The sequence below is a fragment of the Mirounga leonina genome, unplaced genomic scaffold (assembly GCF_011800145.1).
Source record: "Mirounga leonina isolate KUSES-001 unplaced genomic scaffold, KU_Mleo_1.0 Mir_153, whole genome shotgun sequence".
Taxonomy (NCBI): domain Eukaryota; kingdom Metazoa; phylum Chordata; class Mammalia; order Carnivora; family Phocidae; genus Mirounga; species Mirounga leonina.
This window is the reverse complement of record NW_023270387.1, coordinates 8,561,675-8,580,148: the sequence shown is the minus strand read 5'-3', so window position 1 is coordinate 8,580,148 and position 18,474 is coordinate 8,561,675. Positions and strand designations below refer to the sequence as shown.

At 41.5% G+C, this 18,474-nt stretch overlaps 1 protein-coding gene across 2 annotated transcripts in view; it reads left to right on the top strand.

The window, feature by feature from the left end:
• The window catches only part of ALG9 (ALG9 alpha-1,2-mannosyltransferase), an 89,496-nt gene continuing 71,022 nt past the window's right edge, over nucleotides 1–18,474 (top strand). The window contains exons 1-5 of one of the 2 annotated variants that reach the window (XM_035008918.1): nucleotides 1–255; nucleotides 1,097–1,235; nucleotides 2,507–2,641; nucleotides 9,869–9,939; nucleotides 16,722–16,810. In XM_035008918.1, the coding sequence (XP_034864809.1) occupies nucleotides 125–255; nucleotides 1,097–1,235; nucleotides 2,507–2,641; nucleotides 9,869–9,939; nucleotides 16,722–16,810 (565 nt within the window). In that variant the 5' untranslated portion in view covers nucleotides 1–124. The remainder of the gene's footprint in view (nucleotides 256–1,096; nucleotides 1,236–2,506; nucleotides 2,642–9,868; nucleotides 9,940–16,721; nucleotides 16,811–18,474) is intronic. The other variant, XM_035008916.1, reaches the window with a different exon arrangement.

Sequence of the window (18,474 nt, the reverse complement as noted above, 5' to 3'; positions counted from 1 at the left end):
TTAGTCTTGTCTGCGCATGTCCAGGTCTTTTGTCCCTCGGCGGACACCGTTGCCAGCCAAAGCTATGTCTCCGCGCTTGCCGCCTTCGTAGGCTGCCGAATTGTACCTTTTTCCCACGCGTGCCATGGCGAGCCGAGGGGCTCGTCAGCGCCTGAAGGGGAGCGGGGGCAGCGGCGGGGACACAGTCTCGGCCGCGGACAAGCTGCGGGAGCTGCTGTGCAGCCGTGAGGCGAGCGGCGCGGAGCCCCGGCCCGAGTAGGTGTGCGGGCGCGGCGGGGGCGTGGCGGCCGGGCGGCGCGGCGCGGCGCGGGGCAGCGCCGGAGGGTCTCTGGGGGCGGCGCGGGTCCAGCCAGGCCGCCTTTCCCCCCGGGTTCTTCTGCTCTCCCTGCACGGGTCACGTCCGGTCTTCGCCCCACCCTGGGCCCCCATCCCGGGTCCCGTGTTTCTCGGGAAGAAAGCCTGGAGGGAGGCTCCGAGGCTGCTGGCCCAGGCCCCGAGCGGGCTGGCGTCAGGGTGTTTGAGTTGGCCGAGCCTCGGTGGCAAGGGCGAAGAGCAGACCTCTTTCGGCTGTCTCTCTGCTTCCTTCCGTGCCCGCAAAGTCCCAACCCCTTACTCTTCAGTGTGGGCCCCACAACCTGCGGCGCCTGCAGCCGTCTGTCTCCCCAAGCCCGGGGCACTGCGGGTTAGGACCGCACTGAAGGAGCGGTCAGCATATGGAACTGGAGGAGGTTACGTGCTTTGCACAAATTAGGCCTCTGTGCATTTGAACAAGTGGGGAAATGAATAAAGATGCATAATGATGACCTTGTTAAGAGAAGAAAGAAAAGGAGAACGAGAGCTTTGTGGCCTTCAAGGAGCGACATCGAGGCAACGCATTAAAGTGTATGAATGAGCTTACGCATTAAAAGCAGGAAGTGGAAAGAGTAAGATCAGTTCAGGTCTTCGTCCCTTCTGTATTCTACTTAGAACAACCAACTTCTTAGGTGAATTACTTAAGTGTGCTTTGCTGTCCTTGCCATTCTTGTCGTTTCTGTCTAGTTTCAGCCCTTCTAGTTAGCAGGTCTTCCTGACACATCCTCCCTTTGCTTCTGAGCAGGTTATCTGGGAACAAAGCAGGACAAGTCTGGGCACCTGAAGGATCTACTGCTTTCAAGTGTCTGCTCTCAGCAAGGTTATGTGCTGCTCTCCTGAGCAACATCTCTGACTGTGATGAAACATTCAACTACTGGGAACCAGTAGGTGATTTCTTTAGTTTTCTTTTTTGTTGTTGTTCTTGATTTCATTGCTTGGGACCTTGTTGCCAATCAATATACAAATAATATACAAGTGTGACTGGTAGTAAAGCAACTTTTTTAAAGATTGTATTTATTTATTTGACAGAGAGAGATAGCGAGAGCAGGAACACAAGCAGGGGGAGTGGGAGAGGGAGAAGCAGGCCTCCCGCTGAGCAGGAAGCCCGATGCGGGGCTCGATCCCAGGACCCTGGGATCGTGACCTGAGCCGAAGGCAGACGCCTAACGACTGAGCCACCCAGGCGCCCAGCAACTTCATTTTCACTTTTGTATTTTAAGCTGATGATTTACCTGTTGTTGAAGGCCATAGGAAAATGGGGCTTTTTACAAAAAGATGTAATTCGTAACTTTCTTCAAAATTTATTTTAAATCAAAATAATACTTTGAGAAAATTTTTATTTTATTTAAAAGATTTTATTTATTCATGAGAGACAGAGAGGCAGAGGCAGAGGGAGAAGCAGACTCCCCGCTGAGCAGGGAGCCGGAGGTGGCACTGGGTCCCAGGACCCTGGGATCATGACCTGAGCTGAAGGCAGATGCTTAACGGGCTGAGCCACCCAGGCGCCCCTTGAGATAATTTTTAAAGTTAACAACTACTACAGAACTTAAAGGGAAAACAGTAGCTCTCTGTTCCACTTCTCATAGCGAAATCCTAGTCCCTAGAGGTGACAACTTTCAACTTTTTTGGTTATTTTTTATGAAATGTGCTAAAAATAGAAAAATGTTATTCAATAGTATGCTTATACTGCTATTTCATGATTTATACATATGTAAGTCTTCTGACTTCTTAGAAAATTCAGAGGTGAAATTTTCTGATCCCATTTTGCATTAAAAAATGCTTCGTGTAGGGGGAGAGAAGCAGACTCCCTGTTGAGCAGGAAGCTGATGCGGGACTTGGTCCCAGGACTGGCAGATTATGACCTGAGCCAAAGATAGCCGTTTAACTGGCTGAGCCACCCAGACACCCTTTGGCTAATGAGTATTTTAACAAAATAAGTAGAGTGTAAAATTCAAGCTTTCGACATTGACCAAACAATAATCTTGTAGAAATTATAATGTCCTAATACTTTTCAGTATTGGGTCATTTTGATTCTTACCAGTTTCAAATCTTGTTGAGAACTTCAGCATTTCTGTGTACCTTTGTGTTATTAATATTTTGCTTGGAAACTTGGATTTTTGGCCAATTTAACCCTAAATCTGTTTTGTACTTTCAGACACACTACCTCATCTATGGGAAGGGGTTTCAGACTTGGGAATATTCCCCAGTTTATGCGATTCGTTCCTATGCTTACCTGTTGCTTCATGCCTGGCCAGCTGCATTTCACGCAAGAATTCTACAAACTAATAAGGTAAGGGCAGGCCAGCCTGGGAGTAATTACACCTGATCAAGAGATGAGTCTCTGGAACAGTTTTCAGAAAAGGACAAAATAGACTGGTAGGTAGGAGAGGGCGTTTTTTTTTTTTGAAGAGTAATCATTTATTCATTCAGCAAACATTAATGGAACAACTTTGTAAAAATTTTTTATTTTAATTCCGGGATAGTTAACATACAGTGTTATATTAGTTTCAGGTGTATAATATAGTGATTCAACAATGCTGTGTATTACTAGGAGCTCATCAAGATAAGTGTATTTTTAATTCCCATCACCTATTTCATCCCTCATTGCACCCCCTTCCCTTTGGTAACCATCAGTTTGTTTTCTGTAGTTGAGTCTTTTTTTTTTTTTGGTTTGTCTTTTTTCTTCATTTCTTTTGTTTCTTAAATTCCATATATGAGTGAAATCCTATGGTATTTACATGTTTGCAAATGGCAAGATTTCATTCTTTTTTATAGCCAAATAATCCATTGTATGTATATACCACCTCTTTATTCATCTATCAGTGGACCCTTGGGCTGCTTCCATAATTTGGCTATTGTAAATAATGCTGCAGTAAACACATATATATGCATATATTCTTTCAGTTTAGTGTTTTCATTTTCTTTGGGTAAATACCCAGTAGTGCAATTACTGGATCCTATGGTAGTTCTATTTTTTAATTTTTTGAGGTACCTCCATATTGTTTTCCTCAGTGGCTGCACAGCTTGCATTCCCACCAACAAGTACACATGAGTTCCTTTTACTCCACATTCTAACACTTATTTCTTGTGATTTTGACCATTCTGACAGATATGAGGTGATATCTCATTGTGGTTTTGATTTGTGATGAGTGATGTTGAGCATCTTTTCATGTATCTGTTGGCCATATGTATGTCTTCTTTGGAGATATGTCTATTCATGTCTTCTGTCCGTTTGTTTTTTTTAAAGATTTTATTTATTTATTTGACAGAGTGAGAGAGGGAACACAAGCAGGGGGAGTGAGAGAGGGAGAAGCAGGCTTCCTGCTGAGCAGGGAGCCCGATGCGGGGCTCGATCCCAGGACCTCGGGATCATGATCCGAGCCGAAGGCAGACACCTAACGACTGAGCCACCTAGGTGCCCCTTCTGTCCATTTGTTTTTAAAGATTTAGAGAGCGTGCACAGGGCGAGGGGCAGAGGGAGAGGGGGAGAGAGAATCCTGTAGCAGACTCCCTGCTGAGCTGGGAGCCCAACATAGGGCTTGATCCCAGGACCCTGAAATCATAACCTGAGCTGAAATCAAGAGTTGGCTGCTTAACCAGCTGAGCCACCCAGGTGCCCCGACCTTGCCCATTTTTAAAATTGGATTATTTGTTTTTTCCTTTGTGTTGAGTTGTAGAAGTTTTTTTATATGTTTTGGATACTAATGGACCACATTTTGTCTGGTAGGCACTTTAAGTGCTGTGTGTGTAACAGTGGCCAAATCCCTGCCCTCAAGGAATTTATAGGTTAGTGGGGAGGATGGATGAATATTGAACAAGTAATTATAAATGCAGTGGGCCTTATGGAGGAAAAGTACAGTGTACAATGGGATAGCATATTAGAGCCTAATTTAAACAGTGCTGAAGGATGATTAGGAGTTAATGGAGATCTGACCTGATTACCTTTCAGAAATTTAACTGTGATGGGTCTTGGCATGGATATTTTTGGGTTTATCCTGTTTGGAATTTACTAACCTTGAATCTTTAGGCTTATGTCTTTTGCCAAATTTGGGAAGATTTTAGCTGTTATTTTTCTGAGTACTTTTGTAAGCCCTGCCCTGTTTTTCCTTTCCTGAGAGTCCAATGATATCAATGTTAGATGTTTAATTATAGTCCCACAGGTCTCTGAGGCCCTATTCATTTTTTTTCAAGTCTATTTTCTCTGTGTTGATTGAGCAATTTCTTTTTTTTTTTTTAAGATTTTATTTATTTGCGAGAGAGAGAATGAGAGAGAGCATGAGAGGGAGGAGAGTCAGAGGGAGAAGCAGACTCCCCGCTGAGCAGGGAGCCCGATGCGGGACTCGATCCCGGGACTCCAGGATCATGACCTGAGCCGAAGGCAGCCGCTTAACCGACAGAGCCACCCAGGCGCCCCTTGATTGAGCAATTTCTAATCTTCCAGTTCACTGATTGTTTCCTCTGTCCCCTCCATTCTGCTCTTGAGCCTATCTGTTGAGCTTCTATTTTGATTATTATACTTTTTTAGTTTTAAAATTTCCATTTGGTTTTTCTTTATATATTCTGTTGCTTTACTGCCACTTTCTATTTCATGTTTCCAGTGTGTTCTTAATTGCGCATTGAAGCATTTTTACAACGGCTCCTTTACAATTTTGTCAGATAATGCTAACTTTTATTTTATCTTGTTGGTATCTGTTGATTATTTTAATTCAGTCTGAGATTTTCCAAGTAATTTTCAGTTGAAATGTGGACATTTGGGGGACTATGAGACTCTGGATCTTATTCATGGGCCCCGCATGCTTCCTCTGCATCTTTGGGTCTTATTGAAGCCTTCTGTTTTGTCTGCTGCTCTTGATACCATTCTAGCAGGAGAAAGGAGGGTGTTCTCCACCTTTGTTATTGCCAGGTGGGGGTAGAAGTTGAGGTTCCTCACTGGGGTAGGGGTACTTCATTACTGCTAGGGTGGGGTGGGGAGGTGAAGTCCAGATTTATCTACGTGGTCTCCACTGACAGCGTGACCAGAGGGAGCTTGTTACCACCAGTGAGGTTGAAAGTCCTGGCTTCCTACTGGGCTTTTGATGGCATGGGTGGGAGTTGAGCTACATTTTTTTTCCCCCCCTGGAGTGCTTTGCTGGAGTAGCGTGGTTATTGTCTAAAGGTTTTCTGTCTTGTTAGGCTACCCCTTTCTTGGCCTTTTGGTGAGATTGACCAGGCTTTGGTTGGTGTTTATGCTCTTTGGCATTTCTAGCTGCCAACTTCTTTAGTTCTAAGTCTAGGATATAGAAGGTGAAAGAAAACCCAGGGAACTTACCATTATGTTTTTCCTCTGGTCTTAAAGCCCCTAGGCAGTCTACTACTTTCTCTCTACCTTGAGTTGTGGTAGGTTTACTTTACTTATAATGTCCAGAGTTTTTGGTTTTACATAGCAGGAGGAAAAGGGAAAAGTATGGCTGATCCATCTTCCATGAAGCAGAAGTCTCTGATGACAGAACTAGAGGGTTAGTAGGAATCATCTAGGTAAAGGAAGAATGGGGATGAGGGAAGAAAGCCATGAGGCTGGGAGGAGGGCCAGCATGGCCTTCTTTTATAAATAGGCTTGATGCTTGGAAGAGACAGTGAGTGGTGGAGTGGGTTTTGTGATACTGAAAGGTAGGAGGAGGCCAGATTTATACGACACCTGGTAAGCTCTAGTAAGCAGTTAGACTTTTATCCCACCCCCAAGGGCGTTCTGAAGCCGTCCAGAGGTTTTAGATAGAGGCTAGACATGATTGCATTTGCATTTTAGACTGATCAGAAAGGTAGCACCTTAGAAAGTGACAGAACTCTGTCCTTCCCTTCCCTACGTAGTAGTTCCTTTCTGTTTTTTTTTTTTTTTTGAACTTAGCAGAGGAAAGGTGTACAGGATGAGGTCTTAGTAGAGAAATAACAATATGCAACACTTAAGGCTTTTGTGTCCTCTTGGGTATCCACTGTCACTTCCAGTTTGACCTGTTTAACAGAATCCTTCATCTCCTAGCACTCTTCCTCTTATTTCAATGACCTGAGCAGGAAGCAGAACTGGAATGAAGATTTCCCTTCTTGTTCTTCCTTATAATCTCCTTTCTGTTAGGTTCTGCCAATGGAAGCCAATAGGGGACCACTTGACAAGGAGGAATTAGAGCTTATAGAGCCCCAGCCCCAGCATCATCTTGCACAGCCAAGAGGGTGGATTGTTGCTGAAAGGCAATCTGGTAATAATTGGCACCCCTAGTGATGGTTACCTTTCCAAATTCTTGCCACCCTAAACAAGAATACCTGTTTTGTCTCCCTATGGATCTGGGTGTCAGTTTCTCTGAACTACGTACTCAGCAGTGGAAGCCCATATATATATGGGCTACTTAATTTCATGGAGTATTGCCAGATTGCCCCCAGCGTGACTGTGCAACTTTACACTTCTGCAACAGTGTTCCATGTTTCAGCCACCTCACATCTCCTGAGCACTTGATATTTCTGACTTGTTAATTTTTGCCCTTCTCATGTATGTGAAATGTTTCTCGTTCTAATTGCATTTCTTTGATTACTTGTGAGGTGCAACATTTCATTTGTCATTCATATTTCCTTTTCTGTGAATTATGTATTCCTGTCCTTTGGCTGTTTTGCAATTGGGTTTTCTGGTTTTCTCTCTTGATTTGTAGAAGTTCTCCATGGTCACCCCTTGTAGGTTTTAGATACTGGAAATCTTTTAGGCTGTCACCACTCTATTTTGTCTGCGGACCTTGTGTTGAGCAGAAATCTTTAATTTTGATACAGTTAAGTATATAGTTTTTCACTTAAAAGTTGGTGGGTTTTGGGTCTTTCTAAAAGAAATCCTACACCACAATTCACAAAGATATCCTTACATATTTTCTTAGCTTATAATTTTACCTGTCACATAAAAGGCTTTAATACATTTGAATATTTTTTTAAAAAGATTTTTTTTTTTTAAAGATTTTATTTATTTATTTGAGATAGAGAGAATGAGAGACAGAGAGCATGAGAGGGAGGAGGGTCAGAGGGAGAAGCAGACTCCCTGCCGAGCAGGGAGCCCGATGCGGGACTCAATCCCGGGACTCCAGGATCATGACCTGAGCCGAAGGCAGTCGCTTAACCAACTGAGCCACCCAGGCGCCCTTTTAAAAAGATTTTTAAGTAATCTCTACACCCAGTCCAAACTCCAAGATCAAGAGTCGCATGCTCCACTGAGCCAGGCAGTCACTCCAGTTTGAATATTATTTTTTATAAATTGTAGGAAGATCCAGCTTAATTTTTTTGTGATGTAGTAAACTGAATTTTTCAGTACCACAGATGGAAGAGAATCCAAGAGATACATCTGATAAACCAGTGACACTAATAAGGAAATTCAGCAAGATTTAGATTAAGGTTAAAAAACAAAAATCAGTTGTATTCCTCGGTATCAGCAATTACCACCAGAAAAAAACAAAACAAAACAAAAGCAAAACAAGATTCCTTTCATAACAGCAACAAAAAGTATGAAGAATGTAGGAATTAAGCTACCCAAGACTTGGTAAGACTGAAATGGGTACATTTAAGAATTTTATTAGTGGATACAGAAAACCTGACTAAATGGATAAATATATCATCTTAAGGATGGAATGACAAACCTATAAAAATACTGATTCTTATATTAATGTATAATTCAATGCAACTCCAATCAAAACCCAGCAGGGGGCTTCTGGGTGGCTCAGTTGGTTAAGCAACTGCCTTCAGCTCAGGTCGTGATCCTGGAGTCCCAGGATCGAGTCCCACATCGGGCTCCCCGCTCAGTGGGGAGTCTACTTCTCCCTCTGACCCTCTCCCCTCTCATGCTCTCTCTCTCTCAAATAAATAAATAAAATCTTTAAAAAACAACAGAATTTGGGGGAGAGGCAAACTGAAATGATTTTTAAAACACAAATTTTAAAATGGACAAAGTGAGGAATTTATCAACCAGATACTAACACTACAAAGCCATAATAATAAAAACAATATGGTACTAAGAATTTGACCAATGATCTAGAATAAGGAGGCCAGAAACAGACCCATACATGCTAGAATAAGGTATATGATAGATACAGTATTACAAATGAGAAGAGAAAGGATGGATTATTTAGCAGATGGTACTGAAAAATCTGGTTCACTACATCTGAAGTCCTAGCAGCATTGAGAATAGTGCTCAGTGTATACTAGGTTTTCAGTATGTTTTTATTAATCTGGCATTTATTGGATTGCTTTATTGAACTGTTAGGAATTTTTTGGTTATAGTGCTGAAAATGGGATGTATTTCTAAGTTACATGCAGTAATATTAATAATATATATTATTTTTTATTTTATTTTTTTTTAAAGATTTTATTTATGTATTTGAGAGAGAGAATGAGATAGAGCATGAGAGTGGGGAGGGTCAGAGGGAGAAGCAGACTCCCCGCTGAGCAGGGAGCCCGATGCGGGACTCGATCCAGGGACTCCAGGATCATGACCTGAGCTGAAGGCAGTCGCTTAACCAACTGAGCCACCCAGGCGCCCAATAATGATATATATTTAAGTAGTGCTTATTTTCTGAAGTATTCAATGCTCTTAAGTAGACCAGTGCACTATAGTATGGAAGGTATTAAATATAACCCCTATTATGTTTATTTTTTAAATTGATATTCTTAGTTATGAAATTAATAAAATCCCATTATAGGTGTTTGGAAGATAGGGAAAGTATACACCTAAGTCCCAGCAGCCTGATACAGCCACCTTTACCATTTTACTACATTTATTTTCAGTCATTTCATATGCTTCTGATTTCCAAAGCTGTAATTCTGACGTGTGAATAATATCATATTGTATATTTTTACCTGGTATTGAATAATTATCTGTAATTATCAATATATTATGGTTGTTTAGGTAATGTTGAATGCATGAGTTTTATAGCCTATGAATTTTTCCACTGTTGCTGTAACTATAAATTTTAAGATCTGTGTAATAGTCCATGAAATATATGTGCATAATTGAACCATTTCCCCATCATTGGACATCGTGTAGTTTATTTTTTTAAATTTATTTATTTGACACAGAGAGACACAGCGAGAGAGGGAGCACAAGCAGGGGGAGTGGGAGAGGGAGAAGCAGGCTTCCCACGGAGCAGGGAGCCCGATGTGGGGCTCGATCCCAGGACCCTGGGATCATGACCTGAGCCGAAGGCAGACGCTTAACGACTGAGCCACCCAGGCGCCCCCATCGTGTAGTTTTTTTAAGCAGTTTTTTTCTAACGTAATAGTGATGCACTTACCATTTTCATGAATAGAACTAACCTTCCCTGCTTAGTTCAAATTACTTCTGCAAGCTGGACTCCTAGAAATAGGTGTACTGGGTCTAAGGGTAGGAATATATGTATGGTCCTTGATACATACTGCTTTTCAAAAGGATTATGCCAATTCATTGTTACTAATGACAAATGAAAGTGGTTTCATCTTTAAGAGTTTTCTTGTTTCTGTGACTTCTGTCCTGGGTTTCTTTCAGATTCTTGTCTTCTACTTTTTACGATGTCTCCTGGCTTTTGTGAGCTGTATCTGTGAACTTTACTTCTACAAGTGAGTATAAAAGCTTTGCTTCTAAAAGTGCTATGATGGAAGCCCAGTATAGCATAAGATTTTTTTTCTGATCATAAGCAGTGTTTACAATAGAAAAATAGACTTCCTCCTAGCTCCTAATACTATATTTGAAGGAGGACTTAAAATTTTTTTTCTCGCTTTATTGACATATAATTGAAATAGAACATTGTGTCCATTTAAGATGTACAACATGATTATTTGATAAATGTATATGTCATGAAGTACCACAGTAAGGTTAGTTAACATATCCATCACTTCACACTTCGTGGCAAGAACATTTAAGATTCACTCTATTAGCAACTTCAAGTATGTTAATGTATAGTATCCATGCTGTATACTGGATCCCCCAGAATTTATTCATCTTCTAACTGGAAGTTTGTACCTTTTGGCCACCATCTCCTAAGCTTCTGTCTCCCCTCTACCCCATTCTTCCCCAGCTCCTAGAAACCACCATTCTATTCTGTTTCACAAGGCTGGCTTTTTTTTTAGATTCTACATGTGAGATCATACAGTATTTGTCTTTTACTCTCTGACATTTCACTTAGCATAATACCCTCAAGGTCCATCCATGTGTTGGAAGTGGTAGGATTTCCTTTTTAAATTTATGACTGAATAATATTCCGTTGTACATGTATACCACATTTTCTTTATCCGTTCATTCATAGATGGACATTAAGGTTGTTTCTATGTCTTGGCTGTTGTGAATAGTACTGCAGTAAACATGGGGGTACAGATAATCCCTTTGAGATAGTGATTTCATGTCCTTTGGATGTATAACCTGAAGTGGGATTGCTGGATCATACAGTAATTCTATTTTTAATTTTTTGAGGAAAGAAGTGGGACTTCTTGTTTTGAAACAAACTGTTGGGGGGAATACTTCTAATTATCACTTTCCTTCCTGAAGCTCTTAAATTCCATATCTTCATATAAAGTTAGGTTAATACATGAGTAACTGGTGTTTTATTTGGTAGGATTTAGTAGAGCCTTATTTTTGATTGCAAGATAACAGAATCATGATTTACCTCTTCCCTTTGAGCTCCGATGATAGGAAATTATTCCCATTGTGGGACTCATTGCTTTTACTTGCACCCAGTACATTGTCTTTCACCAAGTGCCTATTGGTTGGTTGAATATTAGTGAAAGTATTGAGCATTTAAGTGTTGCAGTAATAAAAATAGCCACTTTTTTTTTTTTTAGATGCAACCTAACATTTTAAGAATGCTTTAAAAAGTATTTAGACTTAATAATCATTATTAAAAATGTCCCCACTGGAAAACAACTAAAAACTTCAGATACAGAAATTCTTTGGCCTTGACTCTGGGTTGCGCAGAGGAGAAGGAAGCAAGTGTTGCCGGCTTTGAGGATTGTAACCATACATTGGTCTTCATTATTGGTTCAGGACTGAATTCACATCACCTTACATGGTCCCCGCCCCCCCCCCCCCCCCCCCCCCTGCCCCCCCCCCCCCCCCCCCCCCATCCCAAGTTGAGAATTTATTTTAAATTGTTCTGGATTGGTAGTACCCGTAGGCAACTTGCAAAAACAAACAGAACTTTTCTCCAGAGAGCTGGATCTTTAACACAGGTGTCAAAGAATTACTACAAATAAAGTTCTAGTGAACAAGAAATTATAATAAAAATAAATCACAAAGGACAAAAGAGAACAAGACGTTGTACATCAGAACCAGCAGAAATAACAGCTGACATGCAAAACTTCACTTACTAGGAATTACTAAAGTGAGAACATAAAATATATTTGATATTTCTAAAAAAATAGAAAAGAAGGAATTGAAAACATGAATAAGAAACAAGAGCCTCAATAATCCATAGAGTGAGAGGGAATTTAGAGAATGGGAGGAAATATTTGCAAACCATAATCGGAAGAGAGGTTCAATTCCAAAATATATAAGGAACTCCTACAACTCAATAGCAAAAAACAAAAACAAAAAAAAAAAAAACCTATTTTTTTGGTAAAGATTTTATTTATTTGACAAGAGACACAGCGAGAGAGGGAACACAATCGGGGAGTGGGAGAGGGAGAAGCAGGCTTCCCGCTGAGCAGGGAGCCCAATGCGGGGCTTGGTCCCAGGACCCTGGGATCATGACCTGAGCCGAAGGCAGACATTTAACGACTGAGCCACCCAGGCGCCCCCAAGAAAAACTCTATTAATCTGACTAAAAATGGACTAAGAACTTCAATAGACATTTTTTAAAGAAGATACACACTTAGCAGGAATATGAAAAGGTATACAGTGTCACAGATAATCAGGGAAATGCAAATCAAAACCACAGTGAACTATAACTTCTATTTGTTAGAATGGCTATTATCAAAAAAATCCAAAAAACAAAAATAGGTGTTGGCAAGGATGTAGGATTGGAACCTTTGCGCCCTGTTGATGGGAATGCAAAATGGTATAGCCACTGTGCAAAACTGTGTGGAAGTTCCTCAAAAAAAATAGAACTACCATATGATCCAGCAATCAAACTTCTGGGTATTTATTTAAAAGAATTGAAACCGGATTTTTTTTTTAAATTTTTTCTTTTATGTAGTGTTCCATGATTCGTTGTTTGCGTATAACACCCAGTGCTCCATGCAATACGTGCCCTCTTTAATACCCATCACTGGGCTAACCCATCTGCCCAACACCCTCCCCTCTAAGTTTGTTTCTCAGAGTCCATAGTCTCTCATGGTTCGTCTCCCCCTCCGATTTCCCCCCCTTCACTTTTCCCTTCCTACTTTTTTTTTTTTTTTTTTTTAACATATCTTATTTGTTTCAGAGGTACAGGTCTGTGATTCAACAGTCTTACACAATTCACAGCACTCACCATAGCACATACCCTCCCCAATGTCTATCACCCAGCCACCCCATCCCTCCCACCCCCCACCACTCCAGCAACCCTCAGTTTGTTTCCTGAGATTAAGAATTCCTCATATTGGGCGCCTGGGTGGCTCAGTTGGTTAAGCGACTGCCTTCGGCTCAGGTCATGATCCTGGAGTCCCGGGATCGAGTCCCGCATCGGGCTCCCTGCTCGGCAGGGGGTCTGCTTCTCCCTCTGACCCTCCCGATCCTCCCCCCTCTCATGCTCGCTCTCTCTCTCATTCTCTCTCTCAAATAAATAAAATCTTAAAAAAAAAAAAAAAGAATTCCTCATATTAGTGAGGTCATATGATACATGTCTTTCTCTGATTGACTTATTTCATTTAGCATAATACCCTCTAGTTCCATCCACGTCGTTGCAAATGGCAAGATTTCGTTTTTTTTTTTTTTTTTTTGATGGCTGCATAGTATTCTATTGTGTGTGTATGTGTGTATATATACACACATACACACACACTATATCTTCTTTATCCATTCATCTGTTGATGGACATCTTGGCTCCTTCCATAGTTTGGCTATTGTGGACATTGCTGCTGTAAACATCGGGGTGCACATACCCCTTCGGATCACTACATTTGTATCTTTGGGGTAAGTACCCAGTAGTGCAATTGCTGGTTTGTAGGGTAGCTCTGTTTTCAACTTTTTGAGGAGCCTCCATACTGTTTTCCAGAGTGGCCGCACCAGCTTGCATTCCCACCAGCAGTGTAGGAGGGTTCCCCCTTCTCCACATCCCCACAAACATCTGTTGTTTCCTGACTTGTTAATTTTAGCCATTCTGACTGGTGTGAGGTGGTATCTCATTGAGGTTTTGATTTGCATTTCCCTGATCCCGAGTGATGTTGAGCACTTTTTCATGTGTCTGTTGGCCATTTGGATGTCTTCTTTGGAAAAATGTCTGTTCATGTCTTCTGCCCATTTCTTGATGGGATTATTTGTTCTTTGGGTGTTGAGTTTGAGAAGTTCTTTATAGATTTTGGATACTAGCCGTTTATCTGATATGTCATTTGCAAATATCTTTTCCCATTCTGTTGGTTGTCTTTTGGTTTTGTTGACTGTTTCCTTTGCTGTGTAGAAGCTTTTTATCTTGATGAAGTCCCAATAGTTGCTTCCCTTGCCTTTGGCGATGTTTCTAGGAAGAAGTTGCTGCGGCTGAGGTCGAAGAAGTTGCTGCCTGTGTTCTCCTCTAGGATTTTGATGGATTCTTGTCTCACATTTAGGTCTTTGATCCATTTTGAGTCTATTTTTGTGTGTGGTGTAAGGAAATGGTCCAGTTTCATTCTTCTGCATGTGGCTGTCCAATTTTCCCAACACCATTTTGAAACAGGATCTTGAAGAGGTATCTGCACTTTAATGTTCTTTGTAGTACTATTCACAATAGCCAAGATTGGAAACAAGTCAAGTGTCCTTTGACCGATAAATGGGGGAAAATGTGGTATATATACATAGAATGGAATATTCAATCTTGAAAAAGAAGGAAATCCTGCAGTGTGTGACAACATGCATGAACCTTGAGGATGTTGTGCTAAGTAAGCTAACCAGTTATATAGATGGACAAACACTGCATGATTCTACTTATGGGATTCTAAAATAGTCAGACTCGGGGCACCTGGGTGGCTCAGTCGTTAAGTGTCTGCCTTTGGCTCAGGTCATGATCCCGGGGTCCTGGGATCAAGCCCCTCATCGGGCTCCCTGCTCAGCGGGAAGCCTGCTTCTCCCTCTGCCACTTCCCCTGCTTGTGTTTCCTCTCTCGCTGTGTCTCTGTCAAATAAATCTTAAAAAAAAAAAAAAAAGTCAAACTCATGGAAGCAAAGCATAGGTTGGTGGTTGCCAGGGGCTGGGCGGAGGGGGAAATGGGAAGTTGCTAATCAATGGGTCTAAATTTTCAGTTGTGCTAGATGAGTAAGTTCTAGAGTTACTGCACAACATTGTGTGGATAGTTAACAGTCCTGTATTGTATGCTTAAATATCTGCTAAGAAGATAGACCCCCGATTACCTGTTCTTACCACAATACAATAAAGAAGATAAAAGGAAAAAAGGAGTGAGACTATGAAGATAACCCAGCAGATCTGAGAAAGAACCAAATAGAACTAGAAATGAAAGTAGTGGAATTGATACTTAAAATGCAGTGGTTAGAGGTGCCTGTGTAGCTCAGTCGGTTAAGCGTCTGCCTTGGGTTCAGGTCATGAACCCAGGGTCCTGGGATGGAGCCCCACTTCGGGTTCCCTGCTCAACGGGGAGTCTGCTTCTCCCTCTCCTTCTGTCCCCACCTTCCCTTACCTGCCCATCCCCCCGCTTCTGCTCTCTCTCACACTCTATCTCAAATAAACTTAAAAAAAAAAAATGCGGTGGTTAATTTGAACAGCTAGACACTAACATGCAAACCAGAAGATTGATCTCAAGTCAGAATGAAGTGTACAGAGTGACAAAAGGGAAATATGAGGGAAATGTAAGGGAAATATAAAGATGTTAAACATGTGTTGACAGATTCAGTCAGATTCTAGGAGAGGATAGAATGGGGAGAGGCAGTATTGCGGGAAGTAATAGTTAAGGATTTCCACAATTGATGAAAAAAGATGCTAATTCATAGATTCAGGGAGCCTAACATATCCTGAGCTAGATTAATAAGGAATTAGTGAAACCACGTAGAACACCAAGGGCAAGGAGGATCTTAAAAGTTGACAGAACTAATAGAATTACCTACAAAGGAATGTTAGTTAAATCAACAGAAGCCTTCTCAAAAGCCAGGAGATAAAAAAAATCTTCAAAGTGCTCAGAGAAAACGATTGTCATCCTAAAATTGTGTACTCAGTTAAGTCATCTTTTAAGACCAAGGGCTTAGTAAGGATTTTCAGACCAAAAAAAAAAGCAAACAAAAAGGGGGGAATTTGCCATTAACAGATCCTCACTAAAGGAACTTACAAAGGATATACTTAGGAAGAAGCAAAATTATTTCAGAAAGCAGCTCTGAGATGCACTTAAGGAACCGGAGCCTGGAGACAGTTAACACAGGGGTATATCTGCACAAATGTGGACTAAATGAAGCGGTAGTCATTCCTAAGAATGTTTACAGGGTGGGCGCCTGGGTGGCTCAGTTGGTTAAGCGACTGCCTTCGGCTCAGGTCATGATCCTGGAGTCCCTGGATCGAGTCCTGCATCGGGCTCCCTGCTCGGCAGGGAGTCTGCTTCTCCCTCTGGCCCTCCCCCCTCTCATGTGCTCTCTCTCATTCTCTCTCTCTCAAATAAATAAATAAAAATCTTTAAAAAAAAAAAATGTTTACGGGGTTAAAAACCTCCAAGAAGGAGGTAAAGGAAGTGTGAAATTGCTCGGGGTTGAGAAACGTGGCCTTAGACAACTGCTTATTAATGCTTTGTGTGTCCATTTTGTCTGATAACTATCATTTATCGAGCAACTCTGTTCCAGGCACTCTTCTGAGCGCTTTTCCATGCTTTGTCCTCACAGGAGTCTGACAAAGTAGGCATTCTCATTATCCTCACTTGACAGGTGAGGAATCTGACAGAGGGATTTTGTCACCAGACCAGGGTACCGCTGCTCGTAAGTGGCGGAGCCCAAATTTGAACCTCTGCCCATCTGAATCTGAGGTGGTACTCTTCCACTACATCATGCTGTTTTCCTCTTGATTAGTATACATGATCTTAGCATGGAAAAGCTACATTTCCTCCTAGGCAGAGAGCTTCTCTTCTGCTTAAAGAGTAAGAATATTTGGGTTTGTTTTGCACACAAAATTGCTAACCTGTCCAGGCAGCTCTGTGTTTGACTTTAGATCTTCAGTGTTCTCTGCGATGCAGGCATGTGTTTTTCCTTTGATTTGAAATGTCTGTCCTTAAGATTGGCTATGCTGATGGTCTTTGCCTTTCTCCTAGGGCTGTGTGCAAGAAGTTTGGGCTGCATGTGAGTCGAATGATGCTAGCCTTCTTGGTTCTTAGCACTGGCATGTTTTGCTCCTCATCAGGTAAGTAAAAGGGCAGGTGAGGGCATAACAGGTGCACTGAACTTTCATAGTTGCATTGAAAGGGAGAACTTGTGTAGGCATAGGTTATGTTTGGATAGCATATCAGTAATTAGCAGAGCACTGTTACCTACATGATCTTCATAAACCCTTACAGCAATTTTGTGTTAGGGGTAAGAAACATTTTCTCATTTTTGCAGATGAGGATACGGAAATTGAGAAAAGTGAAATGACTTACTGGGAGTCAACTCATAAATGGCAGAGCTTTCTATTTCATGTTGCTTTCTATTACATTATTGTATATATATATATTTTTATTGCCATAAGGCTGAAAAACACCAGCACCCTCTGCCTTTCCTTGTTGTTAGGGGAAGAGAAATAATTTTGTTATCTTGCTCTTGTTTGTGTCTAAAAACCTGTGTTCATGGTTCTGCTTTCTGCCCATTATTTGCAATGTATTCTGTAAAGGTATGTATCCTCTGTTGGGCTTTTTTTTTTTTTTTTTTTTAAACAGTACACTTAAAGAGAATTAGACTATAACCTTAGAGTGGTGGCTTGCAAGTTGGGCTGCCATTGAATATTTCTATTCTCTGAGCCATGGTGGCCTGCTGCCAAAAGGTAGCCTGTTTCCACTTTTTTGGAAAAATTAAGCTACTAGATAAAATAATCTCAATTCTAATTTCTGTTTGTGTGTATCAGAATCTAGTATACACATGAAATATACATAAAAATAGTGTTCAGCACAAGGTGTATATTGAACTTCGTTAACTGTGTCAAAATCTATGTGGTTGTGCAGAGACCTTATGAGAGTCATTGTCCTCAGTGAGAGTGTGCTCTCCCCCCCAGGCCGGCAAAGACCTCCGATTCCTCTGCTCCTTTGTCCTCTGCATTGGCAGCTGGAACTGACAACTTCAAATAGCATCAATATTATTTAGCATTTATCTGTGAAGCTTGTACCTCATGTTTGGTTACTTTGCTACTCCTAAAGTTGATTCTTAGGAGAGGGAGATACTCAGGAGTACCTTTAGCTTTGTCATCTCAGCTGAGAATGAGAAGGCACAGAGAAGTTTAAGGGATCCTTTGATACACAGCCTGTAAACCCTTTACTGAGTTTGGGAGATCATATGGCCTATTTGTGGTCCTTGCCTCATGCTGATGTTTCTTCCCTAGTGCTAGGTGAAGCAGGCCTATACAGTCTGGAGAGGCAGATCTGCATTTTTGTGTAAAATTGTTAGAAACACTGATCAAATGTTACTGTTGCAGAGACCGCAGAGACCCTGAAAGTACTCAGCTCCTCTGCTGTTTACTACAACAAAGTAGTGCTAAATGGAATGGGGGACTACGGGACGGCTACAGGCCAAACTATCTATGTCCGTCGATGCAGGATGCAAAGCAGGGTTGCCATCCAATATGTGGCCCTTGAGAAGGCTTCCCAGAATTCCTAGGGGGTAATGGTTAGTGACAGGACAGTCTCAGAAGCCTATCAGAAGATAAACTGCTTCAGAAATAGTCAGCAATGGTTCTAAGTTTCTTGCAGCATATTCCCTGCCTGGAAATATAACCTGGAATTCTCTAAGTTTTGGATTTGGGGTACCGACCAGGAGAGGAATGGCGTGCTTGGCATTGTATAACTAGGCGTGTGTTGGTACCTTAAAAAACAAGACAGA